This window comes from Ailuropoda melanoleuca, chromosome 12, assembly GCF_002007445.2.
Source record: "Ailuropoda melanoleuca isolate Jingjing chromosome 12, ASM200744v2, whole genome shotgun sequence".
Classification (NCBI taxonomy): Eukaryota; Metazoa; Chordata; class Mammalia; order Carnivora; family Ursidae; genus Ailuropoda; species Ailuropoda melanoleuca.
In genome coordinates, this window is record NC_048229.1 from 20187439 (window position 1) to 20213255 (window position 25817).

General features: G+C 44.4%; 1 protein-coding gene across 11 annotated transcripts in view; it reads left to right on the top strand.

The window, feature by feature from the left end:
- Positions 1–6580: 6580 nt before the first annotated feature.
- AP1B1 (adaptor related protein complex 1 subunit beta 1) overlaps positions 6581–25817 on the top strand; it is a 53440-nt gene continuing 34203 nt past the window's right edge. For 2 of the 11 annotated variants that reach the window (XM_034672497.1, XM_034672493.1), the window contains exons 1-3: positions 6589–6736; positions 22668–22744; positions 25501–25564. Coding sequence is in view for 6 of the 11 variants with exons in the window: in XM_034672493.1 (XP_034528384.1) it covers positions 25527–25564 (38 nt within the window). In the remaining 5 variants the exon portion in view is untranslated. Of the gene's footprint in view, positions 6800–22667; positions 22745–23322; positions 23351–25500; positions 25565–25817 lie in introns of those variants that run through there. The other 9 variants (XM_034672498.1, XM_034672491.1, XM_034672489.1 and 6 more) reach the window with 7 other exon arrangements.

Sequence of the window (25817 nt, forward strand, 5' to 3'; positions counted from 1 at the left end):
AGCCAGTGAGAGAGGGAACACAACAGGGGAGTGGGAGAGGAAGAAGCAGGCTCCCAGCGGAGGAGCCTGATGTGGGACTCGATCCCGGAACGCCAGGATCACGCCCTGAGCTGAAGGCAGACGCTTAACGACTGTGCCACCCAGGCGTCCCTAAAGATTTTATTTTTAACTTATCTCTACACCCAACAGGGAGCTGAAACTCACAACCCTGAGATCAGGAGTCACATGCTTCACTGACTGAGCAAGCCAGGCGCCCCACAGAAAACAATTTTTTTAATTTAAATTCAATTAATTAACATATAGTGTATTATTATTTTCTTAGGTAGAATTTAGTGATTCATCAGTTGCATCTAACACCCAGAGCTCATTACATCACGTGCCCTCCTTAACGCCCATCACCCAGTCATCCCATCCCCCACCGACCTCCCCACCAGCAACCCTCAGCTTGTTTCCTATGATTAGGAGTCTCTTATAGTTGGTCTCCCTCTCTGGTTTCATCTTATTTGATTTTTCCCTCCCTTCCCCTGTGATCCTCTGTTTTGTTTCTTAAATTCCACATATGAGTGAAATCATTTAATTGTCTTTCTTATTGATTGACTTATTTTGCTTAGCATAATACCCTTTAGTTCATCCACATTGTCGTGAATGGTAAGATTTCTTTTTTGATGGCTGAGTAATATTCCATTGTGTATATACATCACATCTTCTTTTTTTTTTTTTTAAGATTTTATTTATTTATTTGACAGAGATAGAGACAGCCAGCGAGAGAGGGAACACAAGCAGGGGGAGTGGGAGAGGAAGAAGCAGGCTCATAGCAGAAGAGCCTGATGTGGGGCTCGATCCCATAACGCCGGGATCACGCCCTGAGCCGAAGGCAGACGCTTAACCGCTGTGCCACCCAGGCACCCCTATACATCACATCTTCTTTATCCATTCATCTGTCAATGGACATCTGGACATTGTGGACAATGCTGCTATAATCATTGGGGTGTAAGTGTCCCTTTATATCACTATATTTGTATCCTTTGGGTAAATACCTAGTGGTGTAATTGCTGGGTCATAGGGTAGCTCTATTTTTAACTTTTTGAGGAATTTCCAAACTGTTTTCCGGAATGGCTGCACCAGCTTGCATTCCCACCAAGAGCGTAAGAGGGTTCCCCTTTCTCCACATCCTCGCCAACATCTGTCATTTCCTGACTTGCTAATTTTGGCCATTCTTTTTTTTTTTTTTTATAAATTTTATTCATTTATTTGGCAGGTAGAGAGAGAGCATGAGCAGGGCAGCAGGAGAGGGAGAAGCAGACTCCCCACTAAGCAGGGAGCCCAACGTGGGGCTCGATCCCAGGACTCCGGGATCAGGACCCAAGCCGAAGGCAGATGCTTAACCGACTGAGCTAGCCTGGAACCCCTTAATTTTAGCCATTCTGACTGGTGTGAGGTGGTATCTCATTGTGGTTTTGATTTGTATTTCCCTAATGCCGAGTGATATGGAGCATTTTTTCATGTGTCTGTTGGCCATTTGTATGTCTTCTTTTGAGAAATGTCTGTTCATGTCTTCTGCCCATTTCTGGACTGGATTATTTGTTTTATGGGTGTTGAGTTTGACAAGTTCTTTATAGACCTTGGATACCAGCCCCTTATCCGATAAGAAATTTGCAAAAATCTTCTCCCATTCAGTAGGTTGTCTTTTGGTTTTGTTGACTGTTTCCTTTGCTGTGCAAAGGCTTTTTATCCTGATGAAGTCCCAATAGTTTATTTTTGTTTTTGTTTTCCTTGCCTTTGAAGACGTGTCTAGCAAGAAGTTGCTACGGCCCAGGTCAAAGAGATTGCTACCTATGTTCTCCTCTAGGATTTTGATGGATTCCTGTCTCACATTTAGGCCTTTCATCCATTTTGAGTTTATTTTTGAGAAAACACAAATTCTTTTTTTTGGGGGGGGCTTGCATTCCACTTCATTATTTTTTTATTATTTTTTAAATGATTTTTTATTATATTATGTTAGTCACCATACAGTACATCCCCGGATTCCGATGTAAAGTCCGATGCTCCATTAGTTGCATATAACACCCAGTGCACCATGCAATACGTGCCCTCCTTACCACCCATCACCAGTCTATCCCATTCCCCCACCCCCCTCCCCTCTGAAGTCCTCAGTTTGGAGAAAACACAAATTCTTAATTATGATCCATTCCTATCATTTAGTAAGTGGTCTAATTACCAATCTTTACATTTTCCAGTACATTAAAAAAATATTTTGTCACTGACCACAATAAGAGGGGAAAGGGGCATGGAGCTCAAACTTTATTTGCAATGGAAGTATGAGGTAAATATAAGGTTATTAAGTACAACCACAGGTCCACTAATAGTTTATGAGGTAAGAAAAATATTAGTTTCCAAAAAAATCAGACAAGTATCTATACTATACCTTTGTTGCTTCTAGCCAAGGGACAGGTTAAAAGTGGGTCACCAGTGTATGAGCAGTCTACTTACTGCATATAACCCAAATTTTCAAAAAATATTTATTTATTTATTTATTTATTTATTTATTTATTTATTTATTTAAGAGAGAACAGGTTGGGGGAGGAGGGGCAGAGGGAGAGGGAGAAGCAGACTCCCTGCTGAACAGGGAGCCCTACACAGGCGATCCCAGGACCCTAAGATCATGACCTGAGCCGAAGGCAGATGCTTAACTGACTGAGCCATCCAGGTGCCCCCCAAAAGTTTTGTTTTGTTTTGTTCATTTAAGTAATCTCTATACCCCCGTGGGGCTTGAACTCATAACCCGGAGATTAAGAATCTCACGGTCTTCTGACTGAGCCAGCCAGGAACCCCTAAACCAAATATTTTTTATTCTTTGAGAATAAAAATCTCCACTGCCAAGATGACAAAAATGAATGAAACTACACATTTAAAAAACAGAACACACATTCTGTAAGTGCAAATAAGAATTTTGATGATGGCAAGTGTGTACCGCCTTCTCCAGAGTTTCCTAGAATCTTCTGTGATCTATTTGGCCTTCAAAAAAATAATAATAATAGCTCCTATTCTATTTCTCAGCTGAGCCTAAGAGAGCTGCCATTAGTTCCCCGTAAGTAACAAAACCATCTAGAACTACCATAAGCATAAAGTGCTACCAAAGATTATCTTTCTTACCAGATAGGTTATGTATGACAAAACCTGCATGTCCAGCTACCTTTTAAAATGATTAAACAGCAGAAGATACCTAGGCACGGGGCCCACTGTGAATTTCCAACGAGATATGTCAGAAGAGTTTGGTGTCTCGCTAGCTGTTGGTACAGGGGCGGGGAAGAAGCATTAAAGAACTATTTAATTGCTATGGGCCCCATCCAGATTTCAGCCCAAAGGGATCCTATGCCAAATTTGGATTTAATTGTTCTTTAGCAGAAAGAAAAACCAAATGATGAAAATGTTCAAATTATTAGTGGATTATTTTAAGAAATGACATTCTAAAATGGGCACGAGCACTGGTAAATTCCAGGTATGCTTCAAGTTTTGGATAAAAAAGACATTCTGCTCTTCGCAATAATCATTCCAAATAAAGATGTTGGTGTTTCGAAACAGGCTAAGAAACAAACCGCCTTCACACTTTCAGTATCATAATTTCTTAGAAGAGCATCAGGTAAATATATATTTTTTTCCTTTGGTAAATTAAGTACATCTAAGAGAATATTAGAAACTATCATATTCAGTTGTACCTAACTATCTACTGGAAGTGATCATTCCTTTTTTAAAAATATATTTATTTATTTAAGTCATCTCTACACCCAACGTGGGGCTCGAACTCATGACCCCCAGATCAAGAGGGGCATGCTCCACTGACTGAGCCAGCCAGGTGCCCCTGGAAGTGATAATTCTTTTTTCTTTTTTAAAGATTTTATTTATTTGAGAGAGAAAGAGAGAGAGAGAGAGAGGGGAGGAAGCCGGCCCAAGCGCGGGGGGGGGGAGGTTGGGTGGAGGTGGTGCAGAAGGAGAGGGAGAAACAGACTCCCCTTTGAGCAGGGAGCCCAATGCGGGACTGGAGCCCAATGAGAGACTCGATTCCAGGACCCTGGGATCATGACCCGGGCTGAAGGCAGACGCTTAATGCCTGAACCACCCAGGCGCACCGGAAGTGATAATTCTTAAGTAACGATTCAATTTACAAACAGGCCAATCAAGTCATACAGAAGCAAACTACACACATACGCTATATACTTCTCTCTGGTCTTGACAAAAGCTTCAGGTAACTTCACAGCTTGGGTTAGCAGAAACTCAAAAGCCTTTCTCTTATCAAATTAAAAAAATTGTATCTTTGGAGCACCTGGCTGGCTCAGGTGGTGGAGCGTGCGACTCTTGATCTCAGGGTTGTAAGTTTGAGTCCTACCTTGGGTGTAGGGATTCCTTAAAAATAAAATCTTAAAAAAAAGAAAAGAAAAATGTATCTCTTACTGTCACCTTGTTAATCAGGCTACAGACCCAAAGATAAGAAAAACAAAGGTCGCACATACCTTAAGAAATCATGTCAGTCGAGGGGCGCCTGGGTGGCTCAGTCAGTTAAGCTAAGCGTCTGCCTTCGGCTCAGGTCACGATCCCAGGGTCCTGGGAGCAAGTCCCTCATCAGGCTCCTTGCTCAGCGGGGAGCCTGCTTCTCCCTCTGCCTGCCGCTTCCCCTGCTTGTGCACTCCCTCTCTCTCTGTAGCAAATAAATAAAATCTTAAAAAAAAAAAATGTCAGTCGAGGTACAAAGGAACCCATGACTGGCTTTTTAATATCTAATATTTAAGCAATGTGAAAAACATAAGTAAAGGCAAAGCAAACAAACATTGCCATTATTCATGCTTTCATATATTTTTTTAAGATTTTATTTATTTATTTATTTGAGATCAAGAGCCAGGGAGCACGAGCAGGGATGGGGGTGCAGGTGGAGGGGCAAAGGGAGTGGGAGAAGCAGGCTCCCTGCTCTGCACAGAGCCTGACTGGGGACTTATCCCAGGACCCAGAGAGCATAATCCGAGCCTAAGGCAGAAGCTTAACCGACTGAGCCACACAGGCACCCCATCACCAGGTTTCATATTTTCACTAGCAAAAAATTTTCCTTAGGTTAGTGTTTGCCTTCAATCGTCCCCCGGAGTTGAATTAACACATATTTCAAATGCTAACCTTTTACTTATAAAATCTAGAGGATGAAACTAATTCCTTCTCTTATATATATTTGGTTTATAACCTGGTGATAGTGATGTATCTAAAAGCAATGTTTTCTAATACGTAGGTGAATAATGTAAGAAAGAGTGTGAAGCCAAAGTCACTTGTTAAAGGCTGCAATGTATGTAAAAGGAGTGCCTTACACATATGAAGGGCTCACTAAATTTGTAATTATAAAAAAAAACCCATACAAGTACTCAAAACAACACAAATATATCTTTAGCTAACCGGAGTGTTAACATTAGAAATAACACTTTCCAATTATATATATTTATACTTCATAGTTGAAATACTTCCTCCCCACACACAAAAACAAGATGTTCTTTACTTTTCCTGTAAAGAATTGAATAGTAAAGTCACCTTTTACATGTAAGAAATGGGGAAATGTTACTTCAAACTTCTGAATTTTAACTCTAGCGTTTCAGCCTGACATTCATGGTCTCATAATGTAGTAATAAGTAACTTTTATTTATTATTTTTTTAAAAAGATTTTTATGTAATCTTTACACCCAACAGTGGGGCTTGAATTCACAACCCCAAGACCAAGAATCACATGCGCTACGGACTGAACCAACCGGGCGCCCCTAGTAATAAGCAACTTTAAAAAAAATAGGTGTTCTTTTCTCAACCTGAAGTTTTGTTTATAAATCTTTAATTATTATCTCGCTGGAACACCTTTGTCAAAGGTGGCATTGATACCTAATTACAAATGTGCCCAAATCTAATGAAATCACTATCATGGCAAAAAGAAAATGCCCTAAGAGTCAGAATATGAGCTCGTCATAGTTAAACTCATTCCCAGTAAAACATTTTTAAAAAGCAGTGACGAAATACTGTTTTAAGGGGGATGATCAGAAATTATCTATAAGGAGAAAGTTAATAGTACCAGAATCAGGAGTGAGGTGATTATAGGAATCGACGTCCTGGCAGACCCAGCAAAAGGGAAAATGGGATATTATGAAGTTCCTCTTGGGTAAAAGTTCCTTGGAGGCACATGGGTTTAACCCTTCCAGTCGGAATTTCCAAAGGGCTGCACACTGAAGGGCAGCAAGGGCTAGACTGGATTTACAGCTCTGGTTTTGATCAACATTCATAAGGTAAACAATCTTGAGCAAAACTTTGTCTTTCTCAGAGTCTCAGTTTTCCCGTCTGTAACTCAGAAGGAAAAGATGGCTCTTAAAATCCTCACCTGAAGTTACTTAGCGATTAACTAATTCTTTTGCGCTCTGCAGGAGACAACGGCGAGAGTGCGCCGCGGCTGGGGAGGAGTTAATTCTTTCGGCCCCGCCCCTTCCTGGCCCCGCCCCGTGGGCCCCTCCCCCGCCCGGGTTGCACCCTTGACCCCGCCCCCAGGCCGTGCGTCCACCGGAAGTGCCCGCGCGCGGGCAGCTCACTTCCGCCCGGCAGGTGACAGCCGCGGGGCTCCGAGCGGCTGGCGGCACGGACGCACCGGGGGAGCGGGAGGACGAGGTCGCGGACATTTTGCCGGCGAGCCGAGCCGCACCGTGGCGCCGGGAGCCGTTCGGACCTGTGGGTGAGGAAGCGGGAAGTCCAGCGAGGCAGGAGAAGGAGTGGGGCGTGGAGGCGGTGGTCTGAGGTGAGGGGGGTTTGTGGGGTCAGAGGTCACGGAGAGGACGGAGCGCTAGAGAGGCGAGAGTGGCTTCCCAAGCCACGACGAGACAGAAGGACTGCGGGTTCATTCATTCGTGCCCACTTGGCCCCGGCCTGAATCCCAGCAGCCCCTCCTGGGGCGTCCTCCGGAGAGAGTCCGCTCCTGGCCAGGGGTAAACTCCTCTCCCGGTCGTGGTTTCCCCGTTCACATCCTGAGGCCTCCCTGTCATTCAGGGCCTTATCTCTTTGCCAAGGTTCAAAAAGGAAAAGAAAAAGAAAAAAAAGTCAAGAACCGGCTCTGAGCGCCTGCCCCGAGGTAGGCTTGGGCTTGATCTGTCCGTCGGCGTTTTATGGACAGGTTATCGGGGGACACCTGTAATCATGCTAAAAATACTGACGAAATGCTAGCTAGTAGTTACTGAGCTCCTACTGTGCTAAACACTGTGCTAAGCACTGTAGGTACAATGCCACATGTAAACTTTTTAACAACCCTTGTGAGGTAGCTGTTGCTGATATCCGCATTTTATCCACAAGGAAACTAAGGCACAGAGAGGTTAAATCACACATGGTAAGGTCAGTCCTGTGGTATAGGCAGAGCCAGGGTTCTTACCCAGGCTTTCAGGGACCTGCAAAGTGCAGAGACAGAAGAGGCTGGAGCAAGGTTGGGGTGTAGAGGCAGTTTGATATCTTTAACTGCCGTTGTATTTATTCGCAGCTATGTAAAGATGTAGTCTTATTACTTTGCGTCTAATCTTTACAAAGGACATTTGAGTCACATATTTAGGATGAAACAGTCCTGCAGGCTATTGCTATAAGTAATTACCTTTCAGGGCAAAAGTGGAAGTTTTTCCTGACTATTGAGAACTGTGAGACACAAAACAGGCTATTCATGAAGCTGATTTAAGAATATTCAGACCCTCTCTTAGGAGTGGTTGAGCTGCATTCCTTTTGGAGTAAAGAAAGTAAGCACATGACCCCTAGGGGATCTTTTGGCCCTAGGTTCTTGAAGAACGTTCTCAAGGGGAGGGTCTCTGTCTCTGAGAAAAGTGCAGGCCTTTTGGCTTCTTGACTGAGGAGCGCACAACCCAGCTTGGGAGATGGTGAGGTCATTTGATGGCTGGAGGACTTGACTCTGAGTCTGAGCCTTATTCCTTTGTAGACATTCACTTGCTTCAATTCTGCCTCAGTTTCCCTGATAGCAGCAGGAGAAAGACCTGCTGCCTTCCTATCCAGTCCTGGGTGTTACCAGCCTTAATGAACCCGTGAAGGTTCTTACATGCTTCTGAAGAAAGCTGTGATATAAATATTACTGTAGTACCTTTTTTTAAACTCTATGGTCTGTTCTCCTAGTTGCATTGAATTCACAGAAACTTAATATTGTCACCTTATCCCCATCCTTGCAAGGGAGGATTTGAGATGAAGTGACTTGTCACAGATGGTGGGAACATGAGCAAAGCTCAGAGCATCTGGCTCCCTGTCCTTAGTTGAGCCTACCAGCCTCCTCTAGCCTCTTAAAAACTGTCATAAAGAGTAGCCTCAGTAGTTCTCAAAGATCAGATCCTTCAGAGGTTGTGCAGAGATTATCTGTTGAGCATGGGTTGAACAGACTTAATCCTGAGTGGCCTGAAGGGCTCAGAGTTGTAATGGAAAAAGCACTGCTGGACTCCCCCCATCAGTCAGCCCCGGGTTCCAACCCCAGCTCAGCAGCTTCCTGATAGTGTGACCTGGACAACTTACTTAGGCTCTGCCTCCTTTACTTCAGCTCTAGAATAATACCGACCACCACCTTCTCCCCATCCCCCCAACACTGGTGTGTGTGGGGATTAGATAAGGAAATTTGTGCAGAGACTGTTACTGTGGTTGGGTGCCTTGGCCCTAGGCAGTTTGATGCCTACTGGGAGCCTGTGTCTGAGGAAGGCTGTCAACCCTGGTTTGTGGGGTATTACTTCCTTCTGCAAACAGAGACCTTTACATACACAGGACTGCTCCCACCCTTCTTGTTTCACTTCCTAAAAGTGTTTCAGAACAAGTTTAGTCTGTTGGTCCTACTGGCTTTGGGCTTGGACTTCCATCTTTTTCTGGGCATCCTCTGAAACTGTTACATGTCTTGATTGCTTACTTCCCAGAAAACCCCCACACCTGGTACCTATGCCTGACATGCTGACAGTGAGCAAACGTGGCTTGGGTATGGGGTTTGCATTTTGGTGTAATTATGAAAGCTTGAGAGGGCATCTGTTACATGTAGATGTTTATTTTTATGAACAGGTTTTTTTTTTCCCCCTTGTCTGAGATAGGTCACTAATACATGATCACAGCCCAGAAATGGTTTTAGTGTTTTGTTTTGTTTTTTTTCTCTTCACACGGAAAGGAACAAATAACACCAGAGAGAAAATATCACTTGAGCACTTGGGGAATCCTTTAAAAAAATAATCCTGCTTGAATATCCATTAATGACTCCTTATTGCCCTCAGGCTATAATTCACATGCCTTATCATTGCCTTCAAGGCCTTTTGGGCTGACTCCTGCCTGGCTCTCCTGCCTTATCTCTCCTACTCCCCACTTCCATTTCTTCCCAAGCTCCAGTCAAACTCAGCTGCTTGCCACTTCTGCAACCCCCACCTCTTTTTACCTCTGCGTCTTCGCTTTGTGCTATCCTCACTGCCTGAACACATTTTTTCCTGCCACACGTGCCTATTTCTTTGCTGGGCCACTACTTGGAGCTTCCCATCTGATCATATCTCCCACCTTGCCAGCCTGAACCTCCTCAGTGTCCTGTGGCACTGCTCATGAGGGTTTGTCATTGTTCACTTGGCCGTCTTCTAAGTAAACAGTTCTTAATCCTTGGGGAGGACTTGTCTTAACTGTCTGTATCTCTAGGACTTAGTGAAATGTCTGGCACACTTGTTACGATTCTTTGATTCCTAGGGAATTCAAAGTACTTTCCAGATGATCTCCTGTCCATCCTCATATCACTCGGAGAGAACAGGGAGAAGTCTGTCCAGTGATAGGATTAACTACTGTCTGGTTTTTTTTGTTACTACCCAGACAGCCACCAGAGTGACGTGGTCTGGGGAAAGAGCCTTCCAGGCCCTAAGGTAGTGAAGAGTAGGAGTGTCCCTGGCTTGTTTGAGGAACAGCAGGGAAGCTGATGAGCAATAAGCGGGGCAGTGGGTTATGAGGTCAGAGGAGAATGGAGGGGTCTTCCAGGTCAAGATGAGAACCCTGGCTTTTACTCTGAGTGAGTTGGGAACTGCTGGGGGGTTTTGAGCAGGAGTTCTGAGATCTGACTTACATTTCAACAGGCACCACCAGAGTGCTTCAGGGCCTCCAGAGACTTGGGGTTGGGGAACAGCAAGGAGGTGCTGGTGGTAACCACTCTCCCCATGTAGTAGTAATAGTGGCCAGCCTATAGCAGTAGGCCACTTGGTGGGCTGGGCACTGCTGAAGGCTTTGTATGTATTGACATGTTTATTTTACTTTTTTATAAAGATTTTATTTATTGGGGCACCTGGGTGGCTCAGTCGGTTAAGCGTCTGCCTTTGGCTCGGGTCATGATCCCAGGGTCCTGGGATTGAGCCCTCCATGGGGTTCCTTGCTCAGTGGGGAGCCTGTGTCTCTCTCTTCCTCTGCCTCTCCCCTGGCTTGTGCTCTCTCTTTCAAATAAATAAATAAAAACCTTTTTTTTTTTTAAGATTTTTATTTATTTATTTGTCAGAGAGAGAGACATCCAGTGAGAGAGGGAACACAAGCAGGGGGAGTGGGAGAGGAAGAAGCAGGCTTCCAGCGGAGGAGCCCGATGTGGGGCTCGATCCCAGAATGCCAGGATCACGCCCTGAGCCGAAGGCAGACGCTTAACCACTGAGCCACCCAGGCGCCCCAAATAAATAAATAAAATCTTAAAAAAAAAAAAAAAGATTTTATTTATTTATTTAAGAGAGTGCGTGCACGAGGGGGGGTGGTCAGAGGGAGAAGCGGACTCTCCGCTGAGCAGGGACTCCAGGATCATGACCTGAGTGGAAGGCAGATGCTTAACTGACTGAGCCACCCAGGCGCCCTTGTATTGACCTGTTTTAGCCTCACAAATCCCTCAGGTATGTGACATTGCAATTCTCATTTTATAGTGGTGGTATGCTTGTGCCTGTTAAGTAGTATAGACCCCTGGAGAGCCCCTGTCACACCTGTTGTGGCCACCTTCCCTTTACCAACCCCTCATTCTTGGACGGTCTCCTGTTAATGTTGCTGAGGACGGGCTTGGCTGTGGTTTTAGACTTTCAAACCTCATGCTTTTTGGGTCTTAGCCTTGGGCTTGACCTCAGACCTCCATTAAGACGGTCTCTCCAAAGTTGGGAGACCTCTTCTAGTTAAGGTAAGAGGCTGATTGAGTCCCAAATGCCCACAGTCCATCAGCAGCCAGAATGCCTGCCTTAGTGACTGCTCTCCCAGGTTTACCATCTCCTCCGTGGACTTGAGCTGGGAGATAGTAGGTTTGGAAGTCAAGTCTCAAAGCTTTAAAACCAGTCTTCGTTGTTCATTTTCAGCACTGAAAACATTCGTTAAATCAGAGCTCTGAGGAGAAATCGAGTTGGGTGACACATACTTTTTGCCACACCTAATTGTTTTTAGGGTCTTAAGCATATTGAGAGTGGAATGACAAAATTTCATTAGCCGGTGAGTCTGCTTCTGTGGTTTTCATTCTCTGAATGAAGTTGAGTGGCTGCATGTTGAGACAATGTCACCTGTCACCTTCCCAAGGTGGCCACCTGGTTAAATTTTAACCTACTTTCCTCCCTTCCTCCACACTCCCTATCCTCCCGTTTTCTTTTTCTCCATAACATTTATCACTATCTCGGATAGTATATATTGTATTTATTTACCTTGCCTGTGGTCCATGTCTGCCATTGGGATGTGTGCTCCATGAAGGGAAGGATTTTCGTGTCATTTATTCACTGCTGCATCCCTAGCATGTAGACCTGTTTATGGCACATGGGAGGTGCTCAGCAAACATATGAATAGGAATGGAGGTGGGGGTGAGGACAGGAAAATCTGTACTTAGTGCAGGGACAGTATCTTTGTGGGTTTTTTTTTTTTTTAATAAGATTTTATTTATTTGAGAGAGAGAGAGCTAGAGAGCACGAGCAGGGTGAGGGGCAGTGGGAGAAGCGGGCCTCAGCAGGGAGCCTGCTGCAGGGCTCCATGCTGGGACTCCAGGATCATGACCTGAGCTAAAAGGCAGACGCCCAACCAACTGAGGCACCCAGACACCCTGGAGACGGTATCTTGAAGTGATGTCATCTAAGCCGAGATTTGAAGGATAAATTGAAGCAGCCACTCTAGAAGCTAGAGAGGATAATCCAGGCAGAAGGCTCCTCAACTGCAAAAGCGGTGAAGAGCTTGACAAAGGAACACAGAAGGCCTGTGGGCTTAGAGGGCTGTAGGCGGAGCAAAGGGCCTGCTTGTGCTCACATAGCTGTGTCAGAGGCACTTGCCCCCAGCGTTGGCATCTACACCTCCAGCAGCTCTAGTCTCTGAGCTGATACATATGGGAGTTGAGGATGGTGATCTGGCCTCAATGAAGGAGGTGGCCTGGACCTTTCTCCCATCGGAGGTGTTGCCACCTGATCTTCTGCCCTTTGCCGTTTCTTTTCTCTTTTCTTTATTTACTTGTTTTCCATTTATTTATTGGCTCTAAAATGGGCTAGGGGGTGTGACATTTTCAACTTCAGGTTTATCAAAATAGCTTGACAACCAGAGCAGATGCATGTCTGATGCTGGCAAACCCTGTGAATAGAACATGGGGAAGCTGCTCTCGAGCTGAGGTTGGTTTATAAAACTTGAAATTTCCCCAAGAAGAGAGTTGAGTACTAATCATTCAGACATTTATTGGGCACCTACTATTTGTCAGGTAACAGTCTAGGAGCTAGGGATACAGTAGTGAATAAAGTGGGCAGAATCTTTGTCCTCATGGAGCACATTATGGAGGGAGAAAAAACAGATAACATAAATATAGTTTATAGTATGTTGGTGATAAGTACCTTGAAGAAATAACAGAAGGAGAAGGATAGGGAGTTGGGGGAATTGGTTGAGGATGTGTAGAATTTTAAATAAAGTGGTCAGAGAAGGTATCATTTGAGTGAAATTTGAAAGAGATGAGGGACTGAGCCATGGCGTTGTCTGGAGAAAGAGCTTCCCTGGCAACGTGAGTAGCATGTGCAAAGGCCCTGAGGTGGAAGCACGCCTGTTGTGTTCAAGGATCAGCAAAGGCCCCATATGACTGGAACTGAGGGAATGATAGAGAAAACAGTGGGAGAAAAGTTCGAAGAAGTAATGGGTGGTATGTAGGTGTGTGAGAGACAGAAGGGGTGTGTGTGTTATATGAGCCTGTAGTCCATGAGGCCATGGTAGAGATTTTGGCTTTTACTCCGAGGTGAGACAGGGAACCATTGGAGGATTTTGGACAGAGGAGTACCACTCTGTCTGGCTTAGACTGTAATGGGATCGTTCTGCCTGTTGCTGAAATGGGTTGTCGAGAGCAGTGTGGAAGCAGCCATACTAGCAGTCCCAAAAAGTGACGGTGGCTTGGTGCCTGGTGGAAGTGATGGAGCTGGTGAAAAGCTGCTTTATGGATTCTGGATTCATTTTGAAGGTGGACCCCTTAGGAATTGCTGATAGATTAGATGTGGAATATGAGAGAGTGTGTGTGTGTTGTCAAGGGTAATGAGGTTTTTGGCCTGAGACTCTGTTAAAGATGTTGATCATGAACTAGATAATGAAAACTGCAGATGAGCCAGTTGGGGGTAGGGGGGAGGCAGGAGGTCAGTTTTTATCATGTTAAGTTTGAGCTGCCTGTTAGCTGTATAGATATTCAAGTTCAGATATTGATTAGGCAGTTTGGATATATGAGCTGGGAATTCGCTGGAGAGGTTGGGCGGGGGGGGGGGGCTGTAAACTTGTGAGTTGTCAGCATGTAGGTGATACTTAAAGCCTTGACACTGGATGAGCTCACCAAAGAGGTGAGATAGTATGGGGGAGGTGGGGTACCAGGCCTGACTGTGGGGCCGTCTAGTGATGAGGGAGAGGAGGAAGAACCAACAAAGGAGACTGAGACTGAGCAGGCATGGGGCAGAGGGGAAAACAGAGTACATGGCATTCTGGAATCCAGGGGAAGAAAGTGTTTCAAGGAAGAGGGAGTGATAAGCAGTGTCAGATGCTCGTCAGTGTGAGACTTGTCATGTGACAGGATCACCGCATCTTCTGCCAGCAGGATCTAACACCCTCTGGCATCCAAGACCATCGCTGAATCTCATCCTTCCTTGCCTAACCTCGTCTGCTCCTTTCCCTTCCAAATCCTTGCCTTCAGCCAGGCAGGGATTCTTACAAACTCCTGAACACACATGCTTGTTTTGGCTTTGGATAAGTCACTCCTCTCTCAGCATTTTTAATTCCTCATTTATAAATGGATTACCTTGAGAATTAATTGAGAGAGGGGCTGTAAACCATTTAGCACAGAGCCTGCACCCCAGTCAGTGTTGCTGGTGGTTTAGTCTCTCTTTGCTCCCTGTTATGCTGGTATCGTGTGGGTCTTCTCCAGGTTACCCTCAGTCTTCCCTTTCCAAATGTGACCCATCTTTTCCTGTCTGGAAAGCACTTCTTCATCTAAGAGGGCTTCCCTAGATGTTGCCCCAGTCTCAGAACCCTCCTCTGAACAGTGGTGGTACTTATATGGAAGGCATGATTGCTCTGCTCTTCACCTGCAGTCTTTTACTTGGCCTCTGCATCTGTAAAACCCAGCGGGAAAACTGTCCTTTGTCTGCTGTGGGCATGCTCCTGTGCGGGGCATAGTCCCAGTCTCAGAGTTGACAGTGCCCCACACTGTTACACATGCTGAATGGATGACTCCAACACTTGACAGATCTTCAGAAAGTGTTTCCATTGTATAGATGGGAAAACTGAGATCTCAGGGTGCCTCCTTGTTCCAAAGTCTTTGGCCTCTTTCTTTTCTTGATTAATTTAAGTATTATTCAGAAGTCCCTGTTACTTTCTTTTTTCAAGTCCAAAGGTAATTTTCTTTCTCTTGACAGCAGATCTTTCCAAGCATTACTTCCTGTAGGTAGTTGAGAACTGGCAGGTGATTCTAGAATTAGTTTCTAAAGAGTGCTAATATAAGAACATTTGCATGTGGCATGTGCGTGCCTTTACTTCCTTTTCATTTTGAGGCTTTAATTGCTAGTGGGTCTCAGAAGATTGATTTTGGCTAACTGCTTTTCATCCAAATCCCAGGACACCCATAACTGGGCAAGCTCATCCAGACAGGCTTTCACTAGGCACATTACCAAACTTGATGTTCCTGTTGTCCGAACTGGATGGGCTGGTCCTAAAATAACCTGTAATTCAATGTTCGAGGGACTCTGCAGGGATACGTGGCAACATATTTCATGTATCCTTTAGCTTGGAGTGTGTGTGATTCTGCCAGGGCTTCATTTAGAGAGGAGAAGTTGCCTTGCTGGACAGAGCGGGACCTTTGGGACCTCATTATGGGGAAAGGGTAGAGAGTGTTGGTGCTACCATTTTCTAGCTGTGTGACTTCAGAGAACTGCGTCGGAATCTCTGGGCTTCACTTTCCTTATCTGTAAACTTGTGATATTATCAATACCTTTTCCACAGATCATTGTGAAGATTAAATGTGAAGCTCTTTACGTAGTATCTGGCCCATAGAGTGTGTCTGTTTGCCATTACAACTAGCACTGGCACCTTTGTTCTGAAGTTCATGCCAAGCCCAAAGAAGAGCACAGCTCATTTTCTCATAGTTGTTAAACTGACTTGAAAGAGCCTGTCTGAGTTTGGTGACCATGTTGTTTCAGAGAGAAAGTCTGAAATCTGGTTTCTGTACTGCTGAGTCACCTTTTAATCTTCAAGTTGGCCTCACCTGTTTCCCTGTCTATAAAGTGAACTTTAGGACTTACCTGTGAGGACCTTTTCCTTTTTAAAAGGAGACTGTCAAGATAGGTGAGCAATGTGGTGAGTAATTGCTGGGTGGTGAATAGAATCATTGTCTCTATTATAGTCTCTAGGCTTCGTGGGACAGGGACACAATCCAGAGCGTGGCACAGAGTAGGTGAATATTTGTGAGTGAATCAACCTGTGCCCTTCGAGACAGAACTGAAACAACCAAACATGGGGGGATTAAAGTTTGGCTTTTCTGTTCTTTTTTTTTTTTTTTTTTTTTTTAAGATTTTATTTATTTAATTGACAGAGAGACAGCCAGGGAGAGAGGGAACACAAGCAGGGGGAGTGGAAGAGAAGAAGCAGGCTCTCAGTGGAGGAGCCTGACGTGGGGCTCGATCCCAGAAGGCTGGGATCACGCCCTGAGCCGAAGGCAGACGCTTAACGACTGCGCCACCCAGGCGCCCCTGGCTTTTCTGTTCTAAATGAAGAAGAAACAGTAGCACCCCCCCAACCCTTTTTCTTCACTCCTCCTAGCTTATTCTTAACTGTCCTTGAGCTAACAAGTGCCTGGAGCAGTTTTCTGAACATCTCTTGGTCAGGCAAGGGTTTAACAGTGACAGTTTTATTAATTTTTTTGTTTTAAGATTTTATCTGAGAGACAGAACGCGAGGGCACGAGCAGGGGAAGGGGCAGAAGGAGAGGGAGAAGCAGACTCTCCACGGAGCAGAGAGCCCCATGCAGGGCTCCATCCCAGGACCCTGAGATCATGACCCAAGCTGAAGGCGGACGCTTAACCGACTGAGCCACCCAGGTGCCCAGCAGTGACAGTTTTAAACAGCACTGAAGTTGGAAGCCACCAACATAGACTTTCAGGGCTCATTTTTCCCTGCCTTGAATATCCTTGAATTCGGAGATGACTCTTGGCAGCTGGATCAGACCTTGCCAAATATCTCCTTCCCCTTTCCCTTTCCTAAAGCTGCTTCTCTGGCTGATCTCACAATAGTGATTGTCTCCCTTGTTAATTCACTGAGCGCCAGTGGTATACAGTGCACTGTGCTAGCGCCACCAACTTCATGCCTCTCATCTGAGTTTGTTGCTCTGGCACAAATCACTGCCCTGAGACTAGAAGTCTTTCCTTGACCATTGGCAGGCCATTTGGGGAATTGTTTGGCTTATTACTGTTTTCTTTCCTACTGAACACCTAATAAGGTTTGGTAGTCCTGGCTGCATTCTGAATTTGTTTTCTCTTTTCCTTTGGAAATGTCTTTTGTCGTGCTCAGGGAATGATCATGCTCCATTCCTTCTTGTTTGATACCCTGGAAGAACACTCATTGGTGAGGAAATGGATTTCTCATCTAGCAGAGAACCATGGAATGTGAGATGTGGGAGGGAGTTTATCTGTCATTTAATAGACCGGAACTGTTGTCCTGTGGAACTGTGGGTTGTCTGAAGGGACCCTGGTGAAGAGGGGGATTTGGGCATAGTGGAATGAGCTAGGCTCTAGGTCCCTCACTCTTAAGTCAACTAGAGCAATTCTGTTTTTGTTTTAAACAGTTTAAAAGTGAGAAGGGGCTTGAAAAGCCATTGATCTGGTTGAATTTTTTTTTGTTTGACAATTAGAAAAAGTAAGGCCCAGAGATGGAGGGATTTGCCCTGGGTCATAGAGCTCTTGGTAGCAAAGCTGGATTTCCTGGCCGCTATCTTGGCAGTGGATCAGCCTTGCCATGTTTGTTGAAAGTTAACCACAAAGGCTTATGCCCCTGGTCTTCCCCATCGTCACTCTCTGGTCTCATCAGGGAGTCCTCTTATCTTGGTCTGTCATAGGCCCCTGGTTTTGTAGCTTCTCTTTTCATTCACTCTGTCAGCAAACATTTGATGAGCTCCTGGAATGTGCCAGGGATAGTGCCAGTCACTGGGTTGACAGCATTAAATAGGACAGATCCCAGATTAGAGTCGTGAGGAGGGATGTGAAGTCGGCGATGTGACTGAGTCAAATGTCAGAGAGGCCTCTGCCCCTCTGGGTCTGGAGAAGGCTCCTGTAGGGCAACAGTGTTTGAGCTGAGACTGAGGATAAGCACGGAGCTGGGAACAGTGTTTTGGATAGATGCCCCATTATTCTTTAAACTGTACTGTATTTGAAAGAGGTGCTACATACACAGGATATACAATTCCCAAGGTATAAGCTGGTGAGTGATGAAAGGTCAGTCTCTCACCCCATCCTTTGGCAATCCAGCTGCTTTTCTGGAGGAAAAGATTGTTATCTTTTCTTGTTTACTTTTTCTTCTTTTTTCATTCTTTTTTTTTTTAAGATTTTATTTATTTATTTATTTATTTATTTATTTAAGAGAGAGAGCACGCACACCCATGAGGCGGGTGGCGGGGGGGCGGATGGGGAGGAGCAGAGGGAGAGGGACAAGCACATTCTCTCTGCACTAACTGCAGTCTGATGGGCTTGGTCTCATGACCCTGAGATCACAACCTGAGCTGATATCAAGAGTTGGACGCTCAACCAGCTGAGCCACCCAGACACCCCTAATTCTTTTTTTTTTAAAATAAGTAATCTCTATACTCAATATGGGGCTCGAACTCATGACCCGGAGATCAAGAGTCACATGCTGGACTGACTGAGCCAGCCAGGGACCCTGTCGTGCCATAATTTTTAAACAAGCCCTTTATGGAAGGACATTTATGGTGTTTACAATAGTTTGTTATTACAAAGGATGCTACATGAATGACTGTATGTACATAGCTTTTGTACATATGGAATAAATTCCTAGGGGCTTCTGGGTGGCTCAGTCAGATCAGCACTTAGGTCATGATCTTGTGGTCTGGGTGTCAGGCTCCACAGTCAGCGCGGAGTCTGCTTCAGATTCTCTCTCTCTCTCTGCGCCCCTCCCTCCGCTCATTTGCCCTCTCTCTCTCTCTCGCTCAAATAAATAAAATATTAAAAAAAAGAAAGAAGGGGCGCCTGGGTGGCACAGCAGTTAAGCATCTGCCTTCGGCTCAGGGCGTGATCCCGGCGTTATGGGATCGAGCCCCACATCAGGCTTCTCTGCTATGAGCCTGCTTCTTCCTCTCCCACTCCCCCTGCTTGTGTTCCCTCTCTCGCTGGCTGTCTCTCTGTAGAATAAATAAATAAAATCTTAAAAAAAAAAAAAGAAAGAAAGAAAGAAAGAAAAGAAATGCCTAGAAGCGGACTTGCTGGGTCAAGGGGTCAGCACCTTTGCAATTTTGATAGCTGTTGCCGAATTGGTGTAGAGGTTGTAGCGGTTTAGACTCTAATTAGCATCATATAAGGGTATCTATTTTCCCACATCAGCACCAACATGGAATGTCCTCAGCCTTTTGAGTCTTTACCAGTCTAGTAGCTGATGGATGGTATTTCATTGTAGTATCAATTTCTCTTATAAGTAAGCTTAAACCATTGTTCTTCATTTTCTGTGAATGCACCACATCCTTTGCCGTTCTCCTTGTTTTAGGTACTTTTTTAAAATTTTTTTTAGATTTTTTTTTTAATTTATTTATTTGACAGAGATAGAGACAGCCAGCGAGAGAGGGAAGACAAGCAGGGGGAGTGGGAGAGGAAGAAGCAGGCTTCCAGCCTGATGTGGGGCTCGATCCCGGAACGCCAGGATCACGCATAGAGCCGAAGGCAGACGTTCAACCACTGTGCCACCCAGGCGCCCCTAGGTACTTTTTTTTTAAATAAATATTTTATTTATTTATTTGACAGAGAGAGATAGCCAGCGAGAGAGGGAACACAAGCAGGGGGAGTGGGAGAGGAAGAAGCAGGCTCATAGCAGGAGCCTGATGTGGGGCTCGATCCCAGAACGCTGGGATCATGCCCTGAGCCGAAGGCAGACGCTTAAGGACTGAGCCACCCAGGTGCCCCCTAGTTTTAGGTACTTTTTATGTATTAAGGAAAATGGGCTTTCATCTGAGATGTGGTAGAAATTTATATGTGTGTCAATCATATGTCTTTTGTTTTTGACCATGCAGGAAAATTTAATTTTTATGTAATCAAACTCACAGATTTTTAAAGACTTGATTTAATCTCATATTCAGAAAGGCTTTGTTTCCTCCAGATTATACAGTTTTCCATTTTTCTTCTTCAGCATTGGATTTTTTGTTTTTTGCTTTTTGTTTTTTAATTCAATATTTGGGGCGCCTGGGTGGCTCACTCAGTTAAGCGTATGCCTTCAGTTCAGGTCATGATCCCAGGGTCCCGCGGAGCAGGGAGCCTGCTTCTCCCTCTCCCTCTCCCTCTGCCTGCCACTCCCCCTGGTTGTGTGCGCTCTCGCTCGCACTCTCTCTCTCTCTGTCAAATAAAAAAATAAAATCTTTTAAAAAAATAAGTAAAATAAATAAAAACTTAAAAAATTAAATATTTGTGTGATTTACACCAAGTGGTATGTCAGCTCTTAAATGTACCAGTCTGGCCAGTATCTGCATCAAGATGCAGATCCTTTCTATCACCTCCGGAGTTCTTTTGTGACCCATTCAAGATAGTCATCCTCAGCTAGAAGCATCCACTGATCTGACTTCTACGACCATAAGTTAGTTTTGCCTCTTCTTCTTATCTTAGAATTTCATGTAAATGGAACCCATTGTATTTTTTTTTTTAAGATTTTATTTATCCATTTCATGGAGAGAGAACACAAGCAGTGGGAGCTACACGCAGAGGGAGAGAGAGAAGCAGGCTCCCCACAGAGCAGAGAGCCCGATGTGGGGCTAGATCCCAGGACCCCAGAACCACGACCCGAGCCAAAGGTAGACGCCTAACCCACTGAGCCAGCCGGGTGCCCGGGAACCCCGTAATATTTATACTTGTCATCGTGCTTTCATTCCCACATTGTCCCCTATCAGAAGAAATGAGTGAACTAAGTAGAAGAGCAAGTGCTGCTGTCCCCATTTTCAAGAGAGGAATTGGATCATAGAGATGAAGTAAACTAACATCAGTTCTGTATTCTTTCCTTTAAAATTATTGCTGTTGGGGCACTTGGCTGGCTCAGTTGGTAGAGTACGTGACTCTTCATCTCAGGGTTGTGAGTTCAAGCCTCGTTGGGCATGAAGCCTACTTAAAAAATAGAAATGATAAAAATTAAATAATTATCATTAGTAATTTTGAGATCTTGGAGAAAAGTTGAAATAGATTCAGTATTTATTTATTTTTTCTTTTTTTTTTTTTAAGATTTTATTTATTTATTTGACAGAGATAGAGACAGCCAGCGAGAGAGGGAACACAAGCAGGGGGAGTGGGAGAGGAAGAAGCAGGCTCATAGCGGAGGAGCCTGATGTGGGGCTCGATCCCATAACACCGGGATCACGGCCTGAGCTGAAGGCAGACGCTTAACCGCTGTGCCACCCAGGCGCCCCCAGTATTTATTTTCTTAATTATTTTTTTGTAGATTTAAATTCATTTTATTAGTTTAAAACACGGAGATTGTTTATCTCTTGTTCATAGAACTACATTTAGAATGTGAAGACCTCACAAATTTAAAAAGTGCTGAGGACTTTTTTTCCTTACACCTAACTAACTCCACTGGCTAAAATTCAAAGTCTTTAGCTGGGAATATTTTTATGAGTTTTTTCCCCTCCATTTTCTTCCTAGGACCTCATTTTTCCACTCTTAGATTACATTACATCTTTGTCCTAGCCAGTGTGTCAGTGATTCTCACCGGGGACTTCTTTATAATTCCAAAAAACAAAACTACTCTATTTCATGCTTTATTACCCAGTTTCTTTGCTTTAAGTCTAGTGGCAGGGGAAAGCAGGAACGTCAGTAGGATTTTTTTTTTTTTTAAGTAAGATTAATAGGGACTGGTCCTGGGATTATAGGATCAAAGTGGGAAGGTAAATTTAAGGTAAAGACAGCATCAGTGGCTCCTCAAAGACAAAACCAGTCCTTCCAGGTGTGCCCCTCTTTAATTTTGACTTTCCTTCCCCTCGAGGCATTCCTTAGCCCATAAATGCTGAAAGTGAAGGGTATCCCAGCCCAGGATGCTTTCTTCTTAGCAAAAGTGACTCATCACACTGGCCAGAGTAGTTTCCAAACCAAAAATTCCCCGATTATTGCTTTTTTAAAGTGCGTCATGTCACTTCCAAAGATGGAATCCAAACTCTAAGCTTTTTCTTGCCTGAATTGGCTGCTGCTTTCAGTTGTGGCTCATGTACACAATCAGATCCATCAAACAAGGTCTTAGTCCCTGTGGCCTCCGTTAGTAGGTGTGCAGTGTGTAGCTGTAGCTGAGCAGTGCCAGGGAAAGCACCCATCTTTCCTGTGGCATCCACAAGGCTGGTCTTCAGACTGAACTGTAGGGTTTTTTCCATTCCTGCAGAGAGAATGAAACATCTCTTGCACCGACATCTAAGGTAACTGCAGAGAAAGGACACAAGAGATAGCCACCCGTAGCAGATCAGCCAGGTGCAGTTGCTCTTCCACAGCGAAATGAGGTTTTTAAGATCTGTGCTCTAGGTGGCTTTGCAAAAGTGTTTTCACTTCTCCCTACTTTACCTTCCTCCTCCACTTTAATTTCCTATACATGAAACAACTTCAGAGGGATACGATTTCTGCATCATCACTCCCATTGGGCCCTTTGCAGAGGGATATGCGAAATAGATACTGCGGAGAAAAGAAGCAGCCAGCACTCACACTGGGTAGCAGTGTAAGTTGTGAGTAGTTGCTTAGCACCTGTAAAAGGAAGTGTCATCAAAGCTTAACGCCATAGGGGTGTCAGCAGCTGCGGTCATCTAATTAGCTGACCCTGCGGCTCTGTTGCTTTTTTAATCCCCCCAAAAGAAGCTTCCCACCCTTTTTTCCACCTGGGCAGTTGCATACAACACAAATCTGTCCCCAGGAGGTTGTGTGTTCTGGGAACTTAGGACCCCCAGATGTTGTGTTGTGCTTGCAGATAAGGAGAAAGCCCCCGACAGCCTCGTCTGTTGGAGAAGGAAGAATTTCTGGGCAGCACTGAAGTTAGACATCAAGGTAGTTTTTCTTTTTTGTTCACTTTGATTTCCTTCTAGATTTAACAATAGAGGGTTTTATATGTTACTGTGATTCTTTTGGTCTAAAATTTTTAGCCCCTTTTGCTTTCATTGATCCCTCTTCTTAGACTAAACTTAACTTAGAGAAATGGGGTACTTCTATTTTGGATACCTCTGCTGGTTGTGCTCTCATGCCTGTGACTCCTAAAGTCATACAGCCCTTTGTTGTGTGGCAGACATCCTATTATCCTGTTTCTCTGCTCAGTCGCAGCACTCCAAAAGAACCTCTAGGTTGGTGAGATTTCTCTGAGAAAATGGCTTTGTGTGTGCTCAAAAGAAAATGATTTTCACTGTAAGTAAACTCCTTTAGGAAACAGATGCTAAAGAGTTACATAACAGAGCTGTCAGAGAGCAAGCTGAGGCTCCCCGGGATGCTCATTGGTCCCTTTTCATTTCTTTTAACAACTATCAATTCAGCACTGGCCATGTGCAGAACCCTGGGCTGGTTATGAAGGGGGAGGACAGACAGAGCCATGGACCAGCCTGACGTGGGTTCTGCCTTTGTGAATCTGTCCACAGCCCTGATTACTGCTGCGGGGACCTGCAAGTAAGAGTCCTACTATGGGTCTGCTATCATCAGACACACCAGTCTCTTCTGCTTTTTCCTGCACCTCCCACAGAAAAGTGCCATCATCCCTTTTCAACCTTGCAAAGCAAAGGAAAGTAGAATTGTGTTTTTTCCTTTGTACTGTTTTGTCACTGAAGCCTTTATTCCTTTAGTCCAACGGGATCCACAAAGAATTTATGGCAGCCCCGAGACAACACATACTTGTTTCCCATTGATCACTGAGACAAAATCTACTGGGTGTCTCAGTTGGGGAACAGCCTCATTGCCATCCTGTTGTGAATACTAGCTTAGTCTGGAGAATTCACTTGGGCTGGAGAGGAGCCATGTCAGCTTTGTTTCCAGAGACTTTTGAAATGATCCTTGACTGCTGACATCCATCCCACCAATAACCTCCATCTTGTTCCCACATAGTAATGCATTGAAAGAAGATGTTAATAGGTTCTGTGGGTTTTTTAATTAGTTAATTAGTTTCAAGATTTTATTTAAATTCTAATTAGTTAACATACAGTGTAATATTGGTTTTAGGAGTAGAATTTAATGATTCATCACTTACGTGTAACACCCAGTGCTCATCACAACAAATGCCCTCAATGGGTTCTATGTTTCAGTCTCTTCCGTGGAGGCAACAGAAGGGACAAAGTGAGTTTTTTTTCCATTCAGATGTCTATTTTTTTTTTTGGATTGTGTGGTGTTCTGTACCATGTGAGACTACAAGTAGGACTAGACAGTTGTCATTAAAAGTCTTACGGTTTTTGAACTGAGTCCTTAGCCACTGTCAGGGCTCTGCCCTCCCTTTCAGATGGGAGAAGCAGAATTCCTTCATTGATAGAATATAGCCACCGAGGTCAGGCAGACCTGAAATGGTCTCCCAGTCTAGCCACTTACAAGTCACATGACCTTGGGCAAGTTACGTCACCCTGAGCCTCAGTTTCCTCATCTGTAAAATAGGGTTAAAACCAGCTACGTTATTGGTAGGATTAAATGAGAAAATGTGTGTAAAACCCCTGACTGTAATAGGGATTCGGTAAATGATAACTTCTTAAATGTTAGAACAACCCTGGAGCCTCTGCCATGTATCCAGGGTACTTGGTGCCTGTGTACCTTCTTTAATCTTTCATCTGTTGATCAAGAGGAGCTATTAAATGTATACAGTAGATACTCAGTAAATGTTGAATGAACGAGGGGGCCTTGGTACTTTCTTTGGTTCTATTGCTTTAGAACAGCACTTCACACTGTGACTTTTGCCCTGGGAGATGTCCTGAGAGATGCTTTGAGGAAACTGGCCAGTTAGATTTGGGGAATGCTGTAGAGTGTACAGTATATAAATAGAGTCTAGCCCTCTCTAGAGATGAATAGCGCATATCACTGTTAGAGAAGTTCAGAGAAGTTGGGGAGAGAAGAAAACCTCCCTAGCTTTTCAAATTTGGCATTTTCCAAGCTCATTTGACTATATGGGGTAACGGTAGTACCTCCATGAGGCTGTGATGAGGCTTTAATGGGTTAACTTGCATGAAGCACCTAGAACAGTGCTGGGTGGAGTGTGCACACGAAGGCGTGGCTGTAACTAAGTGCTTTTTAATCTGTAGACTTTTCGGAGATTTAGCCATCCCCCCTCCTTTTTTTAAGCTTTTTTTAAAGCTTTTTATCCTTTTGACAGAGGGGGCACAAGCAGGGGGAGTGGCAGAGGGAGAGGGAGAAGCAGGCTCCCTGCTGAGCAGGGCCCTGGGATCAAGACCTGAGCTGAAGGCACATGTTCAACTGACTGAGCCACCCAGGTGCCCCATTAGCCATTCCCTTATTGATGGGCATTTAAGTTATTTCCAATGGTGTAATGTTATGAACAGTGCTATGGGAAAACCCTTACATCTGTGCAGGTATTTCTATGGGAGAGAGTCCTAGAAGTAGAATTGCTGGGTCAAAGGATATACACATTCAAAAATTTGGTAGATCCCTCAGAATTACCTTCCAAAATCTGATCAGCTATTATCTAACAGCTCATTTGCCCCGTAGAGAGATAAGAAGCTATCTTCCCATACCACATGTGTGCTGGATCCTGCCCTCCTCCTGTGCCCTGTAACTGAAAATGGAGCAGACACAACAGAAGGTCACCACTCTCTTCTGTCTTGCAGAGTCTGGCCACAGATAAGGGACCAAAATGACTGACTCAAAATATTTCACCACGACCAAAGAAAGGTACTGTTTGTTTCATTGTGGGGTCTTGTCCTACCCTTTCCCTGCTCCACTATTCTGCTTTCTCCCTGGCAGGGTGGGGTTTGGGGGCAGGGGTGGAGGCCTGGGAGCAAGTGGCGGGAATTACCCAGAGTGTAACCTTGTGGTTCCAGAACATTGAAGTGTTATTGATGGTATAAGAAATTGACCACTTCTTTTTTTTTTTTTTTTTTTTTTTAAGTTTTTTTTTTTTTTTTTTAAGATTTTTTATTTATTT